This window comes from Gymnodraco acuticeps, unplaced genomic scaffold (assembly GCF_902827175.1).
Source record: "Gymnodraco acuticeps unplaced genomic scaffold, fGymAcu1.1, whole genome shotgun sequence".
In the NCBI taxonomy this organism is placed as follows: Eukaryota; Metazoa; Chordata; class Actinopteri; order Perciformes; family Bathydraconidae; genus Gymnodraco; species Gymnodraco acuticeps.
In genome coordinates, this window is record NW_022990266.1 from 635,489 (window position 1) to 661,792 (window position 26,304).

The window sequence follows — 26,304 nt, forward strand, 5'->3', positions numbered from 1 at the left end:
TGCTTATTCAGAAGGTACTTATAAGGTACTTTTATGGTTTGAACCTTCGATACTATGGTACCAAAAGGCCAAATATGAACACGCTTAACTGTAAAATAATCAAATTAAGTTTCAGTGTTTACTGATTTACGGTTTCTTAAGATTCTTTCACATTTTTGAATGGTGATGTGCAAAGTCCTAGTGACGGATATGCGGCCCTAACAAGTTATTCACATGTTGCATAAAGTTGTATTTATCAAAAATATTTTCATACAATCATACTATTTGGCATTCATTTCAATTAATGAGTGGACAGAAGGAGTGTGAGCAACCACTTTCTTTCACTTTCATATTTTATTTCAATTCCAACCATGGTAATGAATACATTATGAATATGTTTTACACTGTATTCCGGGTTTATGAAACTCCTATATTGGGCTTTAAGAAGCTGGACAGCAGTAACAATTATACAACTATAATTCACCATTATAAGCTTTGTGAGATAGGACTTGCGGCAGGACTGTTGTGTATAACAGGGATTGTTTACTCATCGTTTTTTCATTTTTACATGACAAAAGCATAGGAACACAAAACAGCCACACTAATGTCTCCTTTAAGATAATTTATTTTGTACAGTAAAACAGAGGTTGGGAGTTTGCACTGCATCCACTGTGGCTGTGGAGAGGAACAGCAACCATTTCTCAGCGCTTGTGTGATTATTGAGTATCTTACAAAGATGGACAGTCAATCAACTAATAAGTTAATTGTGACAAAGTGTCTGATACGTGATGACATGACCGTGAACTGCCTCCGGTAATGACTCAATGCAGGTCAAACAAACAAGCATTGTGTGGAGGGTGCGTTCAAGGACACCACAACTCTCACAGTACATACTACCATGCCAACAACTAAAAACAGACATTGTTCCGTGGGAATAAACATTGTATAGATATATATATACTCTTATTTCTGTGCCAGTTGTTGTTTGTCCACATGATTATCGTGATGTGAGCGTTGTGGGGTCATTGAACGCAGCCCGCTCTGGTATGGTTAGGGCCCAGGTAGGGTGCGTTTGTTTCCGATTACTTGGGAGGCCTGTAGGCGATCTTCCTGCTCTTCAGCACAGACCACCTGTGTCTTTTCATGTAGTAAAGCAGAGGGACCACGATGCCGGCGCCCATCAGCAGCTGGGGGGGGGGGAAAGGGAGCAGAAAGATTAATCCCACGACTAAAACCACATTTACATCCCATTTGAACTTCATTTATTGAGTCTGTATGCAGTGAAAACTTTGATTAAACACATTTCTGATGCAGGTTTGGTTTGATGATAGTAAAGACAACGTTGGGGGCAAACACATGAGTATTTTTTGCACGCTTTTTTTGTATTGTGTTCAATGGAAACACGTGCAATAGTTCAACTTCTGTAACAGAGCAGAGTGCGTTCCACCTATCATATGCCAAGAAACAACCAATAAAAGCCAAGCTATATCTTTACTTCTGCAAATATTAGTGAACGGAAAATATGGAAAAGTTAATTTTAGGTAATTTAGTGCAGGTCTATAGTAACACCATATCCATTATGTGAGCACAGCTTCTATAGAGTGTGTAGTTGTGTATTTTACCTTCAGCCCCATGCGTTTGCGTTGGTCGTGCGCTGGCTCTCCGGCCCACTTCAGGAACGTACACACGTCCTTAGCAACCTGACTCATGGAGGCAGGTGTTCCTATGGCAAAAAACACACATCAACCATCAGAACAAATATTTTAACTGCAGCAAAGTTCAATACACGAGCCTAGAAACGATGCATGGATATGAAGTAGTTCAATCTCCATGCATAGGCAAAGATAGTTTGAAAAATCTATTTTTCCAGACCAATAGCAATTGATTGTGATGTATTGAAAATAAAACATCCAGGTTTTCTCTTATTCCCATCTTGCACATTGAAACGATTCAGTGACAATAAAAGCACAGTTCATTTGAAATCAGCTTTGCAATTCTTGTTGCATTTAGCATAACAATAGATAACTTGTTTATTAATATACAGGGCTCGACAGTAACGGTTGCCAGGTTGCCATTATTTAAAGAAATAAGGACAGCAAACAGCTAAATGTGCACCCCAAAATAGATAAATGTTAATTATTTGTTGTATTAAGAGTAGGGATGTAACGATATACCGAATATCGCGGTAAATAAACATCTCAATACCGTCGTGAGACTGACAAAATCTACTGCGATTAAAAAAAAAAATTAAACCTTTATTTAACCAGATGGTCCCATTGAGGTCATCGATCTCTTTTTCAAGAGAGACCTCTCCAACATGGCAGCAAGTAGGTTACAACATGAACATAAAACAACAGAACACAAAAGGACATCGTATTTACAGGGCTACATTTACACACCTAGAGACATTGACAAGTACCAACAGTATATTTATATCTCTGTCAATAAGCCTCACCTTCTTGGCAAACACTGTATTGTTTTTTAAGTGGTGGAGAGACAATGCAGTTTGACCCACTGCTGTCACCCATGGCCAAAGCATATCTCTCCGTCCCACTGAGGTGGCGTTAGACTTTTTCGCTGTCCGTCATTTTGACAGACAGGATCGTAAAATGTCCGTCATAATCCCTTATTACCCGTCGGGTCTGAACAGTTCACGGGGGGGGGGGCGGTGTTATGCCGTGTGTGCATGCACCTCGCGGGAGCACGCACAGCGTAAAGCAAAACCTCCCAGACATGTATTGATCTGTACGGTTTGGAAACTATATCATTTCCTTTTGGAGGGCATGCATAACACGGCATAACACCAGAGCCTCGCTGCGGGGAAACGTTGGCACTGTTCCGAGTTTGTTCTATACGTCAAAATGACAGACTGCTTTCAGATTTTTCCATCATTGTTAAATAAAATATTCGGTTAACGCGACCACTGCTGTCCCAGCAACATCAGTACCAAGCGAGAGAGTTTTTTCCAGAGCAGGGGATATTGTAAATGCCCAAACATCCCAGCTTAGAAATACCTGGAAATGTGGACATTCTCATATTCCTAAAAACCTGTCTGATGATGCTGAGTGAGTGACTAGTGAGTTTGAGTTGAGTTACTAACTCAAACTAAAGTGACACTTCATTTATTTTATTGCAGGGTCTGATTATTAAATGTCCTTGTTTATTTGTGAGATGCAGTGGCACAAAGAAAATGCCTACTTTGTTTGGTAGTACTATAGGTACAAACAAACTGGTTTTCTTGTTCCAGTCTGTTACTGTCACTTTGTTTTTGACACTGTAAGATACTGCTATCCTACTAAAATGCTGTACAAATCAGATGTATTATTTAATAAAGAAACATTTTCCGAGTAAAAAAAAAATAATTACATTTCCCCCCCCCCTTTATTATTCAATATCGCGATAAATACCGTACCGTGGACTTGTTATCGCGATATTATCGTACCGTGAGCTTTTGGTATCGTTACATCCCTAATTAAAAGTGATATTTAATTATTGTTGTGACCAGTCGGAACCTGATACTTAAGTTGCACGTGCATTGGTGTGATTACGGAGCCAGAAAGCGATGCACGTTTACTCGCGTGTGCCCTCTTATTATACATCCATGGGTGCGCCGTGTTTTTTTTTTTTTAAATGGCAAAGCAAATTAAGATGTTTGACTGTGGGGTAAAAAGTTCGGCCAACCCGTCAACATCTCAAACGAATGTTGAAAGTGATTCAACTGATAAAGCGTAAGATGAACCCGAACGAAAAGCAAAGAGGAAATGGGTAAAGTCTTGGGAGGCGAACAATTCTGCTCCGTTGTGCATTCGCTCCTGGTAAAAGTTCCTTCAAAATAAGAGTCCCGATCTTATTACTACAAAAATAAAAGTGAAAAACGAAACTTTACCACAGGAAAATATTGGCATACAAATATAATCACTTCTATAAAAACACATTTTAAATATAGTTAGACATTAGGGATGCTCCGATCGCCAATTTTGGGGCTGATCGCCGGAATCAATATCGCCCGATACCGATCCGATCGAGTGGGCGGGACCTAAATGGAAGATTTAAACATCACTTTAAATCTTCCATTTAAAGTGATGTTTAAAACTCAGTTAATTCACTGGAGCTTCCACAAACAACAATCAACTTAATTATTACATTCAAATGATGTACATTATTCATGTTTACATTCACTTTGGATAATAACACGGGAGAAATTAGCGGAAGCGCTCTCTTTTCCTCTCCCCCTCTCTCTCTCTCTCTCCCGGCCACACAGCGGCTTTGGAAAAAGCTCGGAGGTGGGCGTGTCTGAAGAAGCTTCCAACGCCGCTGTGTGGACGGGCCGTTCCTCTCCTGACAGCCTGTCAGTATCTCATGCAGCTCACTGATCCAGTAATGAGTGACCCGACAGTGAAGAATAAATATATTTATAATAACTAGTTTAGCTTGTTCCAGAGGTAGATCAAATAGCTAAGTGTGTTAGGTCTAACTCTCAGTGTGTGTGTGTTGCTCCGCTCACCGGTCCGTCACAGCGGGCGGAGCTGCAGGATTTCTGCTTCACACACGTTGCATTCCGCTATTTTACTGACTTTTTCGGACACCTTCAAATAATGCCAGACCGGTGAAGACATTTTGGCGAGCTTGTTTTGCCGCACACAGAGAAAAGTGTCATGTATTTTACGCCATGCGATCGGCTCTCGTGATCGGCATGTTTAGAGAGCACCGATCGATCGGTAGAGAGTGAGTATCGGCCGATCTCGATCGGTGACCGATCGATCGGAGCATCCCTATTAGACATATTAATAAATAATTTACAGCATTAATATTTATAAAATCTAATTCTTAACTGTGAATGGTTTTCATTTATTTAACATTAGAAATGTATTAGTCTGGCCAATCTAAGACTTCAATGCTGAAGGGCCAATGGATCTATGGTGGGGGTCAGCACAAAGGTCAAGAAAACCCACATTTGAAAGGGAAACAACGGATGATCAAAAAACTAGTGACTTGCTCAATTCATTTGTGAGGGATCTGTGAAGAACAGGATAACAGCTGCACTACTGGTGTTTTGTATACCAGCAATTGAGGGTGGACAAGTTTCCTACCACTTAGATTTCAAATAATTATTTTAATTACTTATTGTAAAGCATTTGAACATTCTTTTGTGTCACATTTTCATTATTAAGTTGATGTATAACTGTATAGTATCTTAGTTATTTAAAATATAAGGTGACTAAAAATGGCAACCGTATTTTCAGTTTTGGCAACCAAAAGCTGATGCCTGGTTGCCAGCCTGGCAACCACTTTTAAAAGTTAGAGTTGAGCCCTGATATAATAACTATTGCAAGGTGCCACGGCTGCAAACATTAGCATTGCTCATTTGCTGTCACCTTAAATACAGTCATCTAAAATTCAATTCGTTTTTTACAAAAAAAGCAAAATAGTATCTGTTATATTTGAATTGTAGTTCTGACTCATTTATTTGGATCCTTCATATTCTTTACTTCTACTGTTGGTATTTGTATAATAACCTTTTGTTATATTCCTTTATTTAACTGTTTACTGATGTGCATTGCCTGCTGCAACACAATCATCTCCACATGGCATACTTTCTCAATGTTGAAATGTTGCAACTCTTTCAGTGCCATCATGTTGTGTTTCTACACAGATCACTATTTTAACTAGGATTAGTTGATTGAGCAGCTTGACCTCACAATCAACTACACGCTTTACATCTCAACTCACCATCCTCAAACTCCAGCACCTCATTGTAGATTGGGGCGGCCATGCCGATGGCCTGGCCGACGAAGTAGGGGTTGTAGTGGAGCCCCTCCCTCACCGCCACTCCTGCAGGAGGCTCACAGTATCCCGTCAGCAAGCTGAACACGTAGTCCTCTCCTCCGTGTCTGCGGGAACACTACACGTGAACACCAGGTGCATGTGGAGATCAGGTGTGAGCGCTCTCAGACTAAAAGTTGTTAGTTACCTGGCATTGATGATGTAGCTGAGGTCGGGGGGCAGCGCTCCGTTGTTGGCGGCGCGGGCAGCCTCGGGGTTGGGGTATGGTTTTGGGAAGTAGTCCGACAGCTTTCCAGGGCGGGTGAACATCTCTCCGCTGTCATCAGGACCATCCACCACCTCAGCCTGAACACAACACACCATACCTCTTAAAGTATGAAACCTAACACACCATACCTCTTAAAGTATGAAACCTAACACACCATACCTCTTAAAGTATGAAACCTAACACACCATACCTCTTAAAGTATGAAACCTAAACACAAAACATTTTCCGCATGGTTCAACCCCTCTCTCACACACACAGCCTCACCTCCTCAGCCATGGTCTTGACCTCAGCCTCTGTGTGCGACACTCCCACCAGATTTCTGAAGGCAAGGTACTCCATACTGTGGCAGGCTGAGCACACCTGCTTATAGACCTGGTAACCACGGCGCACGCTGCGGGGGGAAGAGAATAGAGGTCATCCTCTACAAAGCACCACGGGGAGCGAAACTAGGGATGACCTGTTAGAAATGTCTCAGACAATCCCAATGTTTAGTATAACAATGTGGTTGACTTACTTTTGAACATTATACAGTTTAAAGTAATAAAGGAATTCTGAATCTGATGGTATTGGGTTTCCTCATTGTGAGTCATAATCTATTATAACCTGTCATGTTTGGGATAACAAATCATATTTTAGACCCTCCAGAAAAACGCGGGCAAAAATCCTTGATTATGCGATCAAACATGCAGGTTTGATGTGATTTTATGCGGTGAAATTGCGGAAAGTTGCGAAATATGGTAAATATGCGAAAAAAATAAATATTGGGATGTCTTATTTATTTATTCTCTCTCACACACAACCTGCCACTAACGTTAAACCCCTTTACTATACAATTAAACACATTCAATGTTTATTTATCGTAAAAGCAATTGGGCTATTTTAATCACACTCTCTCACACACACACACACACACACACACTTCTCCGCCTCATTCTGTTTTCATTTACTCGTTCGTTATCTGACCAGCTTCAATCTTGTAGGCTTCTCACCTCGTTTCTTGTAGCCCTCAAAAGGGTTTTGGAGGTTGATGCCTCGGTGAACGCGAGTTGTTTGGCTTTCTTGTCCGCAGCAGTAGAAAGCATTTTCGAATGTTTGAATGAATCAAAGTGGGTCGTCACCGTCGATGTGATCTTATGCTCCAACACACAGTTGCACGGGGTGCAGAATAGTTTCCCCCCACTTTCGTGCAAGACATCGGGGTACTGCTTTGCCCGGTCTTTAGCAGAAATGTTCGTCGGTAAATTAGATGGATTCGGTGTTTTCTCTCGCGTGTGAGCTCCACACGTTCACTCTACGGTGTTGTTTACCTTCTGTGGTGCACGAGCTGATGACGTCATCATCACTTCACGTCAAGACCTGGTCAAGACGAGTTCACTTTTTTTCTCTCTCAACTCTGTGTGGAAAAATGCGGGGATTATGCGGCCTTTTAAAAATCTGCGCCATTTTGCTGATTATGCGCGTTTTTCTGGAGGGTCTAATATTTAATAGAATTAATTCGCCATTTATCAAATGAAATATGAAAATAATAAATATACAGAACAAGCAGATTAAGCAATGTATAAGGAATGAAAAACAAAGATGAACAGAGACAGTGCGCTCAGTTTTCACACTTAAGGCGAGACACCCCAGGTGAATAGGGTAATTTTTTTAACTTAAAGGTATCAGCTAGAAATATCTCCAGTTAATTACTTACAATAAGGCAATTGTCTTTTGTATTACAAGTTTTCTGAAATAGCATGTTTAAATATGCAAATTATCCATTATCTCATTAAATATGCACATATTTTAACACATTTCAGGAATCGAAAATCTGAACTTTGGATAAAGCCAGATTCAAAATTCTTGTTTCATTTTGTAGTCATATTAGTATCTAAGGCTTTTACAGAAGGGATATTGGATATCTCTTTTTATCACTCCATAAATCAGAAAATACTGTCAACAGCCCTAAAATATCAATTTTCGCCATGTTTTTAGGTATACAATGTTGTATAATTCAGGCTATGAATGATATATGAACAAACCCTTCTGTAAAAGCCTTCATAATATTGATAGGAATATAACTGGAAGGTTTGGTGTATGTACGTGCTACTGAAGTTGAAATTTCTAACTCAGAGTAGGAGAAAAAACTCATTTTGAGAAAAGGACCTTTAAAGATTGCAGTGAGGCGCTAGCTAAACCCTCCTGTTCTTTGGATGACAGCTTGCGCATCGACGCACTCCGTGAAGGTATTTCATGTTCAGGGTCATTTTTTTTGTATAACCTTGCTTCGTGCAAGTGACAATTGTTGTCGTCTTCTCTGTGAACGTTTTTTTCGCCGTTCTTTTGGCATTTTGAGATTTCAATTTCTAGCTGAAAGCTAACCAGGAAGTGTTTTAGCACACCACGTGACGCATCTGAACTAGGGATGTGCATCTCCATCACTGAGGCCGATGCGATGCGCATCTCGATACGTTGCCACGATACGATACATTAACGATACATTTGAAACACTAGGCGATGCGATACGATACGATTCACCCCTGTTGCGATACAGTTCGATACGATTTGATTCAACATTATGCGATTTGGTGCGATACGATGCGATTCAACACGATGCAAAAATAATGATACTTCAATATGGTACGAGAGGATTTTTGTTTTATTCCTTATATGCAGCAAATCATACATTAACAAAAAAGTGCTTTACATATTTGGTACTGCACATCCCATCATGCCGTTTATTTTGTTACCTTTAAAAGCTCTCCAGAGTACAATTCTATAACACCTCACAGTCCACATCCAACAATGTAAGGATGCATTGCTCATGATTAACAATGTGAAAATAACAGCTACTATAGTGCAACGCCCATACAGCTGCCAGCCTGATGTGCTTAACACTCATTCATAGGCTAACTCACCAGTGAGCAGAAAGCGGTGGGTTCTATATGAACAATAAAGAAAATAACCTTTCACAAACAGGTATTTCATAACTGCTTACAGTGAGGAAGACATTTAAATTATTATTGGCCGTCACAGGCTGCTGTAAACTAAACACCACTCTCTCTGACAGAACACCTCACTGAGTGATTTCACTCATATGTCTAACTTTCAGGTTTCTCTTTTCAGCCGCAGACCCCATGTCGACTCTTTATGTACGTCGCTAAGTTCCTCGTACTACTTGTGTACTTTAAATCGGCTCTGCATCGTTAACAATTTGCGAGCGATTTTTCAAGTTGACCGTCTGTGCCGCGCACATATACCATCAGGACGTTACTGATGGGGTGCGGCTGCGGAGTGATACTGTGTGTATGCAAGCCCGCATCTAGGACGGATCTATGTATCATGGCTGTAGACCTGTTAAGTAATAAAGATACCTCATACAAAAGTCTACGGATACCTTATTACTCTCCATGACCTGCGGTCAACTATATAGCATAAAGGACTATTACACCGTCTTTCTTGAACAATCCGAAGTGTTGCCAAACGTTTGATTTGTAGGTATTTTTCAGTGCGCTGTGTTTCTCTTTCTCCTCGACTTCCGTGTGTGTTGATAACTGAGACTCTCGGCCTCCGTAGTGGCGAAGCAAATATCAAAGATCGTCTCTGCTGAGCGTTGACAAGATGAGGGGATTTTATATGATGAATCGGTTTTTTACCGATGCAAAGACGCTACGCAATCGATGCATCGCGAGTTCAACCCGGTTCAACCCAAACTGTAGCCGATGTGCACTCTTTCAACCGGTGCACTCGCATCTTGAACGTTTATGCCGGTGCACCGATGCGAATCGGTGAATCTTAACATCTCTAATCTGAACGAATCACGTTGTCAGAAATGGACACCAGCCAATGAGATTTCGTTTCTTGTTTTAAGACCCCTTTGTACTTTCACGATTGGTTGCTGATACAAAGGAAATGACCATATTTGGATCCGATGAGATTGTGCAGGAGAGACGCAGCTTTCCAGCGATACCTCTGTTGACATGGTGCACACAGCGGTCGCGGTACTTTATGTTACGTTAGAATGCTAACTTTTGGTGAATTTAGGAGAAATCTACAGACGCAAATAGACAAACTATAGTAAAATAAACACTTAAATGTGTATTTTGTACGTTTTCCTTCCAAAAGCCTGAAAGAAAACATGTTATGGAATCAAAATAGCACAAAATCTCAAAATTGACCAGTACTTGAAAAACGATGTTTTTGCCTGCCGTGTCTCGCCTTAAACCAGATAAAAGGTTTTTTCCTAAATGCGATTTCCCCAAAATATTTACGGGAACTCTGCAACAGTACTTGAATCAGTAAAACGTTTAATCGGCTGCTGTTATCTGCGAATGTCACGTTATTTACATTGGTGCATCCCTAGCCAGAACACAACAGACATTAAAACAGGGGCGCACAACAACACAAAGTGAGACAGGAGAATGTGTTTTACTGTGTGTGTGTTTGTGTATCACACCTGGCGTGGTCCAAAGAGGACAGAGGTCCAGCGTGGCTCCATGGGTAATTAGGGGGGTGAAGCTCCAGGTCGGAGGCTTTGACGGACTGATGCAGCATGAGAGCGAGCCCCGCCCCTCCGGCAGTGACCACGCCTAATGTGCTCAGGGCAACCTTCCTGCTCCGAGGCAGGCTGCCGAAGGACATGTTGGCCTGTGGAAGAGAGGGATGAGCAAAGCATCCATTTGAGTACAGTAGTATTGGGTGATATGCCATGCTACCGAATGTGTCCAACTAGTTTCGGCAATAGCGTTTTCACAACATGTAGAAATATAAATATTTTCAGATTAAATTGTATCAAACAGTGCAACATTCCCATCTGTGATAAAGGACTTCTGATTTCAGAAATTACTGGTTCTCTCAACCCAAATGTATTTGCTGTTTTTTTCTGGTTTGAACATATCATATAAACACTTCAGTTGTCTCTGATGCTCATTTTATTTGCTATTTTCTAAATTATAATAAAAACAAACTCATTGTTAATAGATCAGAAGCCATTAAGGGTGTAACGGTACACGAACCGAAGGGCCCTTCGGTTCGGTACACATGTACATATTCTCAAATGATACTATGAGTTCACCTCCAGACACAGCTTCACTGAAAGCCTGTTTGCTATAACAGTGCCCTTCCTCAGTGATTGTCCTTATGAAACTGTCCTACACACACACACACACACACACACACACACACACACACACACACACACACACACACACACACACACACACACACACACACACACACACACACACACACACACACACACACACACACACACACACACACACACACACACACACCACACACACACACACACACACACACACACACACACACACACACACACACACACACACACACACACACACACACACACACACACACACACACACACACACACACACACACACACACACACACACACACAGAGAGAAGTCTAGTGGACTGGTGGTTAAGATGGATATCACAAGCCATTATCTTAACCCCTGGATTTATTACGGACCTTTGTTAGAAACTCTGTGCTTCATCCTTTCCGGTCTGTATTTTACCACTAGTTTACACTGACGGAAATACATGAACAATGTAAAGATAATATTGTTTTAATGTATACCATTCGATGAGTAGCTGCTTACCAGCATATATGGATACAATGCCATTCTATCAACCAAGAGCTGAAATGATCATTCAATTAAATGTACATCAATTGACAGAAAAATAATCCCCAAACAGCTATTCAAGACATTTCCCGAGCCATAACGCCTTACATGTGTTGCTGCTACATAAAAAAGGCAAACATGTCAAATCTTGCCCTCGGAAATGGTGGTAGATCCGAATAATAATCCGCTGATTAATCATTCAATAAAGTAAAATGGAATTGCAGCCCTATAAAATAAGGAGCAGACCAAAAGTAATCACTAAAGAATAGTACACTAAGATGGCTTTTATCCAGTCATTCTTTAGAGTTATTATGAAATAATATAAACAACCTTGACCAGCTCACACACAGGGTAAACTGATCAGTTTCTGTGTGTACCCCAGGCAGGTCACAACTGATATTACTGAGTAAATGACACAAGGACATTTAACCTTCATATATTTACCTCCCCTGATTAAAAATAGAAAGCTCAAACTTATCTCAGGATACTCTCACAGATGACATTTAGCCGTCCGATGAAGGGTACAGCAATACACGGCTAAAGACAGCTTTCTCACAGGAAGTCCTTTCAGTCCTTGAAATGCTAACTAGTTAGCAAGCCGATTAGCTAGACTACTTTAGCCGATGATAGCTTTGACTTAAAATGAACACAACATGACTTGCGAAACACTAAAAACGATTACAAACACTATGATAAAACACTCTGGATTGCATTAAAGTATTGATGCAGTGTTAACTACGTTTTTCGTTTTATTTTACTGAACCTGGACGTTTGCCGGGTGGTTGACACGACTTGAAGAGCTAGCTAACCGACTAGCCTGCTCCAGTAAGCGATAGCAACCAGGTTTCCTGTATAGGCTATTGATGGGTTCCTATGTGGCGTTTGTTTTCAGAGGTATTCATGCCATATTGATATCTACGTTTAGAGAGCGAACACATATCAGACAAGCTAATACAAGAGCTGTGCCGACATCCTACGAAATCTGTGGGAACACGAGTGACCTTGTCTCACCCCACTGACAGATCCAGGCTAACATTAGCCCGGTGTCAGGACACCCATTCATAACTGTTAAACTGTTCTAATAGCACCCTGCCTTTAGAAACAGACCCATCACTAAAGTATCGACCTACCACGGGGGTCTTGACAGATTTCGATGTGTTGAGGAGGGCTCTCCCACTCCCCGATAGCACCACGACTCGTAGCGCAGCCATCTTCTCTGCGTTCCTCTGAGCGGAGGGAGCACTGACGAGCGCGTAAAACCAAATGATCCTTCGCGTCGGAACCTCCAAAATAAAACCATCATGGGTGAAGCGCATGGTTTTCAGCTAGGTAACAATTTACAGAATAAAACCACTGAGGCCGATTGCCATCACATCAACTGTCGTAAGAATGAGAAACTATAATAGTATTGTTCATAATTAACATATAAACATACTCATTGCAACACAGCTTTAGGTTTGAGAGTAGTTGTAATAGCTGACCTTTGTCCCTAAAGCATCACAATTTTTTTTCCTTTTCTCCCAGTGTCAAGTCTACTCTTATTTTGAAGGTCACCTGACCGGAACTACATATCCGGGCTGATTCAGCTCTAACTTGACGCACCATTTACACAACCATGTTTCGCATTGTTAAGTAACATCTTACACAACAAACTAAAACATTGAAAATATTAAACTGCCATCAGCTATTTTGTCAAAATAGTGTTTTTAAAATGTTGTATTGTGTGTTATACGTCCGATTTGAAGGTTATTTAAAAAAAAAAAGTGTTTTAAGATGTGTCTCCATCCAGCACATGACATCAGCACATTTCACCTACATTGCGAAGTTGGTGTTGGTAATATAATATGTATTTAAAGAGCCTGTGACAGCATCCCAACAACTGTTGTGCAATAAAATATTGGGCTACTAGTCATCTCGAACCGTCAGTTTAAAAAAGAAGGTGCGATACCGTTCCGATAAATATCAATAATTTCGAACATCGCGGGGAAATTCCTTCGACTCATTTTGAAGTTTTGGGGGAAGCCGGAAGTGACGTCAATGCGGGAACGCTTCACTGTCCGGCGAGAGAGCTAAACACGGACGAAGTGTGTTGTCATGCGTAGAAATTGTGAATTACTGAGTTTAGGCACGTTAATAACGTTGTAATGAAGTTGACTACAGTATATTCATATTTGTCAGTGCTTTCATGTAAATTCGGTGAACATAAACATAAATGATCGTGGTGAAGATGATGATTAAATTAGGATTCAAAATTGGTAGTGAGAGCTGCTGAATTTCCTCCCGTGGGATATGTGGTATAAAAACAAATCGATTATTTTTGTAGTTGTAAACTCAAGTGGATGAAACTACATTTATTAGTGCTTTCATGTCAATTCGGCGAACATATGATACATTAAATGATGATTTAAAAATCGTTTGTTTGAGCCGGTCTGTATTTCCTGATGAGAAAACAAACCGATGCTTTTTGTAGTTGTCCACCAACATGGATTAAACGTGTGGTTTTTTTTACCACAATGTTGGGGAAATTAATGGATAAAATGCACGCATTATTATTATTATTATTATTCCCACTCCGATCGGGACACTAGGTCCACCGTTTCCCCCCAGCGAGGCTCCCCTGTTGACAGTTTACGTGGGCTGGGCTCAGGCCCGGCTCCAAGATGAAATGACTGAGGGGGCTGTTAAAAAATCCGAGGGGGCGATTTTTTTTTCACAACAACGAAAAATACTGTCAATGAATTGACACACCGAGCTTTTTTCCTTCTCACTGCTCTACAATCTCTTTGCTTCTTTATTTTTATTCTGGATTTACCCCTCTCGTTCTGTTCTGTTCCTCTGATCTTTAATAACAGATAGTAGATAGTTGATAGATGGCTGCACTTTGGTTAACAGACTAACATTGATTTCCTCAATTTATAAATGGACAGACTCTGTAATTATACCATAACCTTTTCTCCTCTATCCCTTAACTCGTCTTCCTATACAAATTTACTTACCTCTAGTCAGGTCAGGATTAAAGAAACATTAATCTGGTTGATTTTCTATTTTCAGGATTGAATGTTCAAACCAAGACCTAAAACCTGGCATTTCATAAGAAAGTGACTAATATATAAACCAAATGTAATATTGGATCAAACACTACACCAAATGGACAGACACAGATTACAATTCAAATAAAGTCCCCTGGTTTGTCTCTAGAGTCTAACTGCCATGAGAAAAATAAAATCAATGTTCCAAAATCCGTCACTAGATGTCGCTCATTGTACCAATACGCTTGATATAATACATAACATATTATTATTCTAGTAAAAGGGCTCGCTTTGGCAAAAACCTGATCCATACAGGCAGCCCTAAATAATAACAAGTAACCATCATGTGTGGTGCTATCTGTAGTTGTCTGTCTTATTTTTTGTTGATGTCATGTTTTTTTCACCAGGGCCGGCCCTTGGCATAGGCAGTATAGGCGAATGCTAAGGGCGCATCAACCCATAGGGGGTGCCAAAAATTGGGGAGAAAAATTACATCATGTATTTTTTAGCTGCCCGGATTATAACAGACTCATTCTGAAAACTGCACTGGAACAACATAACATCAAGGACATGGATTTCAAGTCAATATACAAAAGTAAATCAAGAAATGAAGTAAACAAGCTGATCTTCAAGTTCCTCAAAAACGCTGGTCTGAGGACAAGGATTTAATATAAACATTTAATAAATCAACAGTAGGTGGCGATATATGCTCCAAGTGGAAGCGATTCGCCATTAAAGAAAGAAGAAGAAGTAGTAGAAGAAGAAATACGCTAACGCTACAAACAGGCACAACACTGTTACTCTGTTTTTACTGACATATAACATTTGATTTCACCTTGCTCTATTTCTTTTAACGCACGTTCAAAAACGGGAACATTTTCGGGAGTTTCAACCGGGTACCAGCCACCGAAAACGGGAACTCTGCCCGGAAAACGGGGACGTTTTGGACTGTGTTTACAGCTAGCACACACGCTAACATAAGAGCTCACTTGGGGTTGAGGCTTGTTTACACGTTGCTTGACTGCCTGCCCACATATCTGATCCAAACATAGTAACGTGTATTGGGGGAAATAATTATTTAAAGTTATTTGATAATTGTGATATTTATTGTACTTTTTGATGGATGAATGATGCTCAAAGTGAGGGGGCAAAGAATACAACTGATGAGCGTCAAATCCCGCCGCAGATGGGAATACATTGCAATCAGTTGAAAGCTATTTGCGTCCCTTTATGACGCTGAAGGAGCCTAGGAGCATCACAACTGGACGCCACGGACACTGACCAAACGTTCTCCTGGACACTTAGGGAGTGAGAGTGTGTTGTTTATACCTAGGCCCTCTGACCCCCCACCCCCCTTCCCTCGAAAAAAAAGAAGAGATATTACGTCAAAGCGTATACTTCAGCGGAATATCAAAACAGTGGCCCGGGGTGCAAAACCCATCAATGACAGCGACCCTCTACCACACAAAACAACACCATTTATATAAACAACTATCATGACAGGGCACCCACAGCCAAGTAACAATTACAAATGAATTAAGTCGGCACGGCGGCCCACATTGAAAATGACTTAGGCCTACCTCTGATGATCAAATCACTTAAACACAAAGTCCATTCTCCTGTCCTTTTGGATGAACCACTTGTATGGGCATAGATATGTCTCATAATTATTTGTGTGAACATAAAAATAATTTGTGTGTAAATATGTGATTTGTAAATGTAAAACACCATCCACAAATGCATTTAAAAGATTTGCAAACTCACAAATACATTTGCAAATATAAAACGGATCTGAAAATACGCTAAATATTTTTCACAAATAAAAAAAAGATCTGTGAATATCTCTTTAACATTTACAACTTTCGATCAGGCATTTGTGAATCCATTTTGTATTTGTCGACCAAAAATGTGCTTGCGGATCTCAAATCTCTGCTCGTGGATCTCACATTTCTGCTTGTGGATCGTCTTTTTACACACACGGAATTTTGAGACATATTTTCCACCGGTCTCGGCTAAAATCTACTCGTGTCACTCGGTTATTTTCGGAAACCACGTGATGGCCAGCTGATGACGACAGTTCCGCATGATTTCAAAGTAAGAGCATGATGGTTTGTTTAATGCTCTGTTTTTTTATTATAATGAACAGAAACTTTGAAAAAACAAAAAAACAATACAGAAGCATTGCACACAATTTAAACCAATCAATGTTGCGTAATTAACAAGGATAATCTGGGTTTTTTTAGTCGATGATTAGTGCAGATATCACTGTAAAATCAATCGACAGTAAGGGGAATACTTACTTCCGGGTGTACAATTCTCCGTTATCCAATGGGAATGGACGCTCACATTGCCTTTAAGGGCAGCCGACACAAACGAATGCCGTGCTTCCATGAGCGTCCAATCCCGCCGCAGATGGGAATACATTGCAATCAGTTGAAAGCTATTTGTGTCCCTTTATTAAGCTGAAGGAGCCTAGGAGCGTCACAACTGCACGCCACGGGACCCTGACCAAACGTCACTCCTGGACGATTATGGAGTGAGAGTGTGTTGGATATTCACTCTTAATAGTTTGATCTGTGCTCCCTATAAAGGCCGATCGGGATAACTGGATCTGATCGATATGGACATAAACACGAGTGAAGTGTTACCGGAAAGGAGAGAGAGATCAGATCAGCTGCTGCATAATCACCTGAAGCCCCGCCCACTGTTTCGCGCGCTGCATGAGAAACTGACGGGCTGTCAGGAGAGAGAGGGAGGGAGAGAGGAAAAGAGAGGATCCGTTTCTCCCGTGTTATTATCCATAGTTAATGTACACTTTTGAATAATGTACTTCATCTACAAGTAGGCTAGTTTGAATGTAATAATGATGTTGTTTGTTGTTTGTGGAATTATTTATTGAAAAATGAATCTGAATGTTTCGATCTGTTACGATTATAAACTGAAGCAATATAAAAACGACTCCCATTAACTGAGTTTTAAACATCAGCATATCCGGTCATAGTCCGGTAATTATCTGCTAACGGAAACTCTGCTACACAATTCTTATTATTATTATTGAAACATGACCGGTAAGTTTCAAATTTGTCCGTAAAAAAAAATTCTGTCCGGACATTTGACCGGCGAAAAAAAAAAATCCTAGCGGAAACCCTGCTTCGGGGGGTGCTATCATTAACCGTACACTTTATTCTTCTCTCTCTCAGTCAGAAGATATTGCTTTCTCCGTCATGTTGTTTCTATAGCAACAACAACTTCCTGTCACCAGCGTAAACTCGCCTTCAAATTAAAAGCATTTCAATAAAACAGGAAGTTAACCTAAATTACATTTAAGACGTATATAAAACTGCAACGAAAGCAACAAAAACAATACAACATTCCCTTCAGTCAACAGAACTGAGGTTACCTACTGTAACCCAGCTTCTATGAGTATTGGCGCAGCCCTCTAAGGCTATCGCTATTGGGTTTACCCTTCTGCGCCCCCGCGCAGTACTGAAAACACTTGTAGTCCACGCCCACCCAGTGCTGGAATTGGGCCGGTACTCACCGGTACGCAGTACCGGCACTTCTGGTTCTGACCCATGGAGTACCGGCACTTCTTGCTCAGTACCGGCATGCTGGCGGTACTCCGGTACTCATGCACCGTGCCAGTACTCAACACTCTCCCCGCCGTTCTTATTATACATCCATATATATATATACAGCCGCCCGGTACTCAGTAGATGCGTCATGAGGTGCCGAACGGACATTCTCATCGCTCTAACCGCTGGAGTTTCACAGCGGCTGTCAGCTGTTTACTCCTGTCATTCAAACAGAACGTGCTGGAGAGGGGGCGGGGCTTATCTTCTCCATGTAAATACTGTGGTGGAAACGACTATGTCAAAATTAACCTATTTGACCGTGATTTAATAGTAATACACGTTTCAAAATAATAATAATAATAATGCCGAAGTAACAACATACTGAAAACTGTTAGTAAAACCATGTTTTAATGCTTTACAATTTACATACCTAGATGCACGTGTGTTGTGTTTATGCAGTGCAACTCCCACCCAGTGGGTGGCTATGTAGAGTGATAGAACAGAGCAGGCACGCCCCCGAGAGAAGGAAAGCAAGTCACGTCACAAATTAGCATTTCTAAAATGTTAGCGTGGATTAATAAAAGTGCAAAAAGACAGCGGTTGTCGCCGGAAGAAACTTCAAATACAGAGAATGCTGTGCCTGTGTTGGAAATTGTGTCTGATGGGGAGCTTTCTTTGGTTGATCCTCCTGCTCCAAGTTCTAGTGCATTAGCATTAGCACTAGCTCCGCCGCCTCCTCCAGAGCCTCTAACGTTAGCTGCTGCTGGCGCAACTGCCACCACCAACACCGGGCAAAGCGATGCACCTGACTGCTGGACAACGGACCAGGTGCAATATTTTTGCAAGACCAATGCATGGCTCCTTCTTAAAGATAAGAAGCTAGGATGTCGGATATGCAGAGATGTCAAATCTTTGGGAATACACACTGGACAAGGACTGAAACTGTCAACTGAATGGGGTGAGTGTGCAGTGTCTCATTTCGGTGTTGACAAGGGCAAACAACAAGCTAGCCTGAGAAAAAAAATCAAAGAACATAAAGAATCACAAGCCCATGTAAAAGCTGCTGACATCCTTACATCTGCTTCACGTGAAACTATTCAACATCAAGTGCAGTCTATGCATAAATCTGAATTAGACACCACTATCAGAGTTTTTAGAACGGCATATAAAATTGGCAAACATAGCCGGCCATTCACAGACATGCCAATTGATTTGAATGTACAGAAACTGAATGGGCTGAACGTGGGCAGGGTTTTGCACTCCAATAAAACCTGTGGCGAAATCATCGACCACATAGCTCATGAGCTGAAGAAAAAAATGGCAAAAGACATTACAGAAAACCAAAGCAAACTCTGTGTTTTGGTCGATTAATCTACCACTATTAGTGGTAAAACGGTGCTTGTTGTGTGTCTACGCTCAGCATTAGCTGATGCTGAGCCCGAAACGTTTTTTTTGGGAGCTGATCGAGTTGGATGGAACAACGGCTGATGACATCACAAAGGCGTTAATGGAGTGTCTTGGAAGAGATTTTAACGAGGACTTTTTAGGTCAGTGTTTCGTTTCTTTTGCATGTGATGGGGCTTCAGTCATGCTAGGGAAGAGAACAGGCGTTGCTACCCAGTTGTGTAGTAAATTCCCAAGCCTGTTTGTGTGGCACTGCTCCAATCATCGTCTAGAGCTGGCAGTTGGGGATGTGGTCAAGGAGGTCTCAGGGCTCAATCATTTCCAGATCTTTTTTGACAAACTCTATTCCTTGTTCCATGCCTCCCCCAAAAATCAGAGGCAGTTAGCGCAGTGTGCGCAAGCAGTCGGACAGCGTCTCCTGGTGATAGGGCGTGTTTTGTCCATCCGCTGGGTTGCTTCAAGTGAAAGGAGCGTCAGAGCAGTCTGGGAAAACTACCGAGTGCTTCATGATCACTTCACAAATGCTGCAAACGACACGAGCAGGGATTCCAGAGACAGAGCAAAGTACAAGGGCCTGGATGATGTGCTCACATCTGCAACGTTTGTCAGCAATCTGGGACTGATGTACGATGCGCTCACAGAGCTCAGCGACCTCTCTCGGCAACTCCAAAAAAGAGAGATGACACTGCCTACAGCAGATAGGCTCTTAACTCGAGAAATACGAGTTTTTGAATCCATGGTCACCATGCCTGGCCCACACATGACTACAGTTCATACAGCTCTAGCTGAGAAGTCCTTCAAGGGTGTTGCCCTGCGTGAGAATGGCAGGCTTGTACAGATTCATGCAGGTCAGTTTTTCCGCAGTATGGTAGAGAATCTGAGACACAGAATGACTTCCACAACCTCCTCTCATGTCAGCACAAGAGAAATCCCATTACATGGCCGGGAGGCCCGGGACAATCAGCTAATCCAGGACATGAAAGTTATCCATCCTGGAAGTTGGCCTGAAGAGGAGTTAGACGTACAGTATGGGGACGTAGAGGTGCTACGTTTGTGCGAAGTGCTGAAAGTGGACAGAAGAGAGACTGTTCAGGGCTTTCGCGAATACAAGGAAACGAGGGCATCCCGTACACCTGCTGCCATGGAGCCTCTACTGAAAGCAGTCCGAACCATCGCTGTCTCCACTAGTGAGTGTGAGCGGGCATTCAGCTGCATGAACGATATCCTTACTGCAAAAAGGAATGCTCTCTCTGTCAGCCGACTGTCCAGCCTGGTTTTCATTCAATGTAATGGACCATCACTAGGACAGTTCAATCCGGAACAGTATGTGAGGTCCTGGCTGGCAAAGGGAAGGAGAAGTGCTGATGAAAGAGCCTGTCCAGCTCCAGCCCCTGATACTGATGTCCCCAAGGCCTTCTGGAGCCTTTTCTAACAATGTGAAGTATATTGCAAACCAGCTCACCCAGTGAGAAGACTTTTGGCATAATGTGCCGATTTGTACAGATCCTGGAGATAGAAGGACTTCAGACCAACCAGGGAGTTATCTGATCAGCTTGGTGTTCAATGTAACTCTTTACCATGGCTCAGACTTTGTTACTTGCAGTTACAGTTTCTCATTTTAGATTGTGCAAATTTTGCATTTGTTTTTACATGTTCTTTGTTCATGCTCTTTATCATTTTTCTGAGTTGGAAAGTTAGATTGCATCATAGTTTACTTTAACCATATTTGTATTCTTCAGTGGTGAAGTATATTGCAAAGCAGCTCAGCCATGTGAGAAGACTTTTGGCACTTTTTCGTTTTTCGTTTTCTGAGTTGGAAAGTTAGATTGCATTCAAAATGTACAGAAATACTTAATTTTGTTAAAGCTTTTTATAAAAAATGCTTCTGACCAGAGCTTTGTTTCCTTGTCATTAATGTTGAACACCACCAGAGGGGCTCTCACCTGAAAGGTCTCTGCTTCATGTGTCTTCAGCAGAAGATCTAGACTTTGATTGCTATATTTTCAGTTAATATTGACCTTACTGAGCTTTAGCCATATCCGCTGCCTATCATAAAAAATGTTAAGTACAGTGAACCTTTCTAAAATATACAGTAGTAAAGAGACAAACCCACCAGCATTATAGTAGCCAAATTCTTGTTTGTGGGCTGTATATATAAAATTGACTTGAAAAAGTTGCTGATTTTAGAGTACTGGCACCTTTTTCATTCCAATTCAAGCACTGCGCCCACCCGCTAGGTGGGCCCCACCCTCGGGCCTCCTTCCGGTATAAATAGGGAGGTTGCCCGACGATCTGCTCCCATACAATATAACTTTTCTTCAGCTATTCGTAGAGCCAGTGGGGCCCAGCGCTTAGAGGGCTGCGCCAATACTCATAGAAGCTGGGTTACAGTAGGTAACCTCAGTTCTATTTCGTATATGGCTTCGCCCTCTAAGGCTATCGCTATTGGGTTAAGGGCGAAGCATGATGTAGTCTGCCCCCCACTGGGTCCGTCCAGCACTAGAAGCACAGACATACCTGCTTAATAACACCCCCCTGCCTGTTGTGCCATGCGTAATGGCACATCCCCGTCCCTGGAGCAAACATACCTGTTTTCCTGACGGGGTGAAGGCTGGGAACAATACATACCGACCGCTGTGAGAAAGTAGAGACGAAGGTCCCACCTTGTCCTGCGATCATAGAGGGGGAACAGCCGTTCTCTCCGTGTCAGCCCGGTAGGAGAGCTCTCAGCTGGATCCCTGACGTCACTCACTCTGACCAGGCACTCCCTACGAAGTGTGTCAGAGGAAGGGGAACGTCCCTCTCCTACGAGGGGAAAAATGGCCGCTCTCTGTGTGCCGCGAGGCAGGAGAGAGGCGCACAGCTGGATCCCTGACGTCACTCACTCTGACAGGACACCCAGTACAGGGCGTGTCAGAGAGGAAAGGGAGACATCCCTAAAATACAATTGAATAAATGAACAGGGGGAAGACCAAGATGCAGCCGTGCAACTATCTTCCACTGACATTCCTCCGCGCAACACCGAGGAGGAGGAAATTCCTCTGGTTGAGTGCGCTTTGATATTCTCCGGGGGCTCCCCCCCAGAGGAGACATATGCCTGTGACACAGCCTCACACAGCCAGTGTGACAGCCGTTGTGTAGACAGAGGTTGCCCGATCGAGCGCTCTCTGTAATGCACAAACAGGCGCTGAGAACGGCGCAATGCCGCCGTGCGCGCTACATAGCAGACAGCGCGCGCACCGGCCAGAGGAGATGAGATGTTTCTTCTTCCTCCGACCTCTTGCATCCCATGGAACTGCTGGGGGGAGAGGCTTCTCTGTGATGTGCCGTAATGGTCGTCATGGTGAGGTGCCACGCCCTCGCCGCTGCTGCCCGTGAAGCAAAAAAGCTGCGAGGGAGTTTCCACACGCTGCATTCCACTCTGTCTCTCATCATGAGGCGCGTACACGCCCAGAGGATGAGAGGTGTGTGTATGCTGTCCTCACGAGGCGTTATAACAGTGCTCGTGGATTTATTATGACCGTGTGTAAGGCATATCTGGGACAGAGCAATGCCTCGAGCTCTGCAGTTTATAAACCAATAGGTTAAAACAGCGGGCTTCTGCAGTGAATGAAGCACCTCTGGAGACTCCCCCTGTGGGGGAGACCCAGGGGAATCCCCCCGTGACCAGCTGACGCTAATGCCGAGCAGCTGCGTTACGGAGAGGGCTGTGTGGTTTGTGACACGCCGGAGGAGAGCTGTCAGTTTCTCACTCGCTGCCAGAGAGCGCTCTGCTGCTGGCTGAGTTTTTAATTCCACTCCAGATAACGTTTGTCTGAGAGGGAAGGGAACAGCTCTTCTTCCAACTTGTTATGAAACCCAGGCTTTGACAGATGCGATATGAGATGTACCGTCTGTAAAGCGACTTCCTCCCTGGAGCGAGCCAGCAAAGCAGGTCGTCCAAAGGAAACCACCCTCTCATCCCTCCTCTGTGTAGCGGCTCCAGCCTTCTCTACACAAAAATGGGAGGAGCCAGGAAATATCCAAACGGCAGACGATTGTCTGGTCTGATATTCCCTGAAATGAGAAACCGCAGGAATTTCCTGTGTTTCGGGATGATGGATACGTGGAAGTATGCATCCTTCAGTTGGAAGTGAACCAGTCGTCCTGGTGAACACATTCCAGCCCCTGTCTCATTGCCCCAGTCTTTTTCGGGATTAGAAAAATAACGGGAGTGAAAACCCCTGATTTTCCTCCCTTTGAGGAACCCTGGAAATATCCTCTTTCAACAGGAGTTCCAGCAGCTCGGATTTGGAGCGCAAGACATAGATTCTGGGAGGACAGGAGTGTTTCCTGTATCCCATTGAACTGTGGGGGGCTTTTTCGTCACCACGCTGCGGGGTGTGACACGTCGAAGGAGAGCTGTCAGCGTGTCCACTCCACTCTCTGCCGTGAGAGTCGTGCTCTCATGCGGGCTGAGTTCAATTCCACCCAGGTAAACAATACTCTGGGCTGGAATGGGACAGCTCTTTTCCCAATTTATCATGAAACCCAGCTTTGACAGATATGAGTTGTACCGTCTGTAAAGCCGCTTCCTCCCTGGAGCGAGCCATGCAGCAGCAGGTTGTCCAGGTAAAAATAGTACTCTCATCCCTCCTCTGTGTAGCGGCTGCAACGCCGTCTCTACACACTTTGAAAAAGTACGAGGAGCCAGGGAATAGCCGAACGGCAGACGGTTGTACTGGTACGCTATTCCCTGGAATGAAAACCGCAGGAATTTCCTGTGTTGCGGAATGATGGGTACATGGAAGTATGCATCCTTTAGGTCTATAGAGGTGAACCAATCTCCCTGGTGAACACACTCTAGCACCTTTTTGACCGTCAGCATGTGAAACAGGTCGAGGATGGGTCTCATTCCCCCTGTCTTTTTCGGGATAAGAAAATAGCGGGAGTAATACCCCTGATTTTCTTCCTCCTGGGGAACCCTGGAAATAGCCTCTTTCAACAGGAGTTCCCGTAGCTCTGCTTGGAGCGCAAGACACTGTTCACGGGATGTTAGGCATGTCACCTGTATCCCGTTGACCTGTGGGGGGGGGGAGGCGAACTGCAGGGTGTACCCTCTGCTGATCAGCCTGTTCATCCATCTGTCCATCAAACACATGCGCTGCCACGCCGAGAAACACTGACAGCGGGCGCGCATGCTCGAGATGTGTTGTGGTTGTCATGACGACGAGCCACGCCAGAGCCCTCGCCGCCGCTGCCCGTGAGGCAACCCAAGGTGGGCCTAGAGCGAAAGGGCTGTGCGGAGGCCTCCACACGCTGCGTATCACTCCGCCTCGCATCATGAGGCGTGTACACGCTCAGAGGATGGGTGGAGGTGTGTGCAGTAATATCCACATGAGGCGTTAACACTGCGCTCCTGGGCTTATTATGACCGTGTATAGGTGGCGTATCTCGGACAGAAGAATGCCGCGAGGTCTGTGGTTTAATAACCGAAGAGTCATAACCATCAGATCCCTGCAGCGAACCCTGCTGCCTACTAATCACCAGATTGAAGGCAGCTGGTGTAATTACTGTGCTCCGCAGCTTATTAATCGATAGATTAAATAGCGCAGGCTTTTGTACCGAACCCGGCTGGCTATTAACCGATAGGTCATGGCAGCTGGCTCACCGGCCAGAGTGGGGGATATGTGAAACACATTTGAAACTGATGACTCAGCCAACATGTTGGGAAATAATCTTCTTTTATTTTCCTCACACTGTCTCCCCAACCGTCAAGGCCGCTCTGCTTCCTCGGCGGATCTCATGGAGCAGACGCCGAACGGGAGTACCTCACTCCCTTTTTACCCCCCCTCTCCTGGTGGGGGGGCGGAGGCCCCGTGAGGCAACCCAAGGTGGGCCTAGCGAAAAGGCTGTGAGGACGCCTCCACACGTTGCATTCACTCCGCCTCTCATCATGATGCGCGTACACGCTCAGAGGATGGGTGGAGGTGTGTGCAGTGATAACCACATGAGGCGTTACCACGGCGCTCATGGCTTATTGTCACCGTGTGTAGGTGGCGTATCTCGGATAGAGGAATGCCGCGAGGTCTGTGGTTTAATAACCGAAAGTTATAACCACCAGAACCCTGCAGCGAACCATGCTGCCTACTAATCACCAGATTGCAGGCAGCTGGTGTAGTTACTGTGCTCCGCAGCTTATTAATCGATAGATTAAAAAGCGCAGGCTTTTGTAACGAATCCTGCTGGCTATTAACCGATAGGTCATAGGCAGCTGGTTTACCCAGAGTGGGGGATATGTGAAACACATTTGAAACTGATGACTCAGCCAACATGTTGGAAAATAAGCTTCTTTTTATTTTCCTCACACTCCCTCTCAAACCGTCAAGGCCGCTCTGTCTCCTCGGCGGCTCTCATGGAGCAGACGCCGAACGGGAGTACCTCACTCCCTTTTTTTACCCCCCCTCTCCTGGTGGGGGGGCGGAGGCCCCGCGAGGCAACCCAAGGTGGGCCTAGCGAAAAGGCTGTGAGGACGCCTCCACACGTTGCATTCACTCCGCCTCTCATCATGATGCGCGTACACGCTGTAGAGTTATATTTGTATTTATTCATGTTAGCAAACTATGGATAAGCTTAAAATGGGAATAATTTGGGTA

The 26,304-nt window shown here is 43.4% G+C and overlaps 1 protein-coding gene across 1 annotated transcript; it reads right to left on the reverse strand.

Annotated features, from left to right (window-relative positions):
- Nucleotides 1–318: 318 nt before the first annotated feature.
- Nucleotides 319–12,960, reverse strand: LOC117549122 (cytochrome c1, heme protein, mitochondrial). The gene is made up of 7 exons (XM_034220744.1): nucleotides 12,792–12,960; nucleotides 10,467–10,657; nucleotides 6,296–6,422; nucleotides 5,951–6,108; nucleotides 5,710–5,870; nucleotides 1,602–1,702; nucleotides 319–1,166 (listed from the first exon to the last, which is right to left on the reverse strand). The coding sequence occupies exons 1-7, from the start codon at nucleotides 12,870–12,872 to the stop codon at nucleotides 1,062–1,064; spliced, it is 924 nt and encodes a 307-aa protein (XP_034076635.1). The 5' UTR covers nucleotides 12,873–12,960; the 3' UTR covers nucleotides 319–1,061.
- Nucleotides 12,961–26,304: the final 13,344 nt, after the last annotated feature.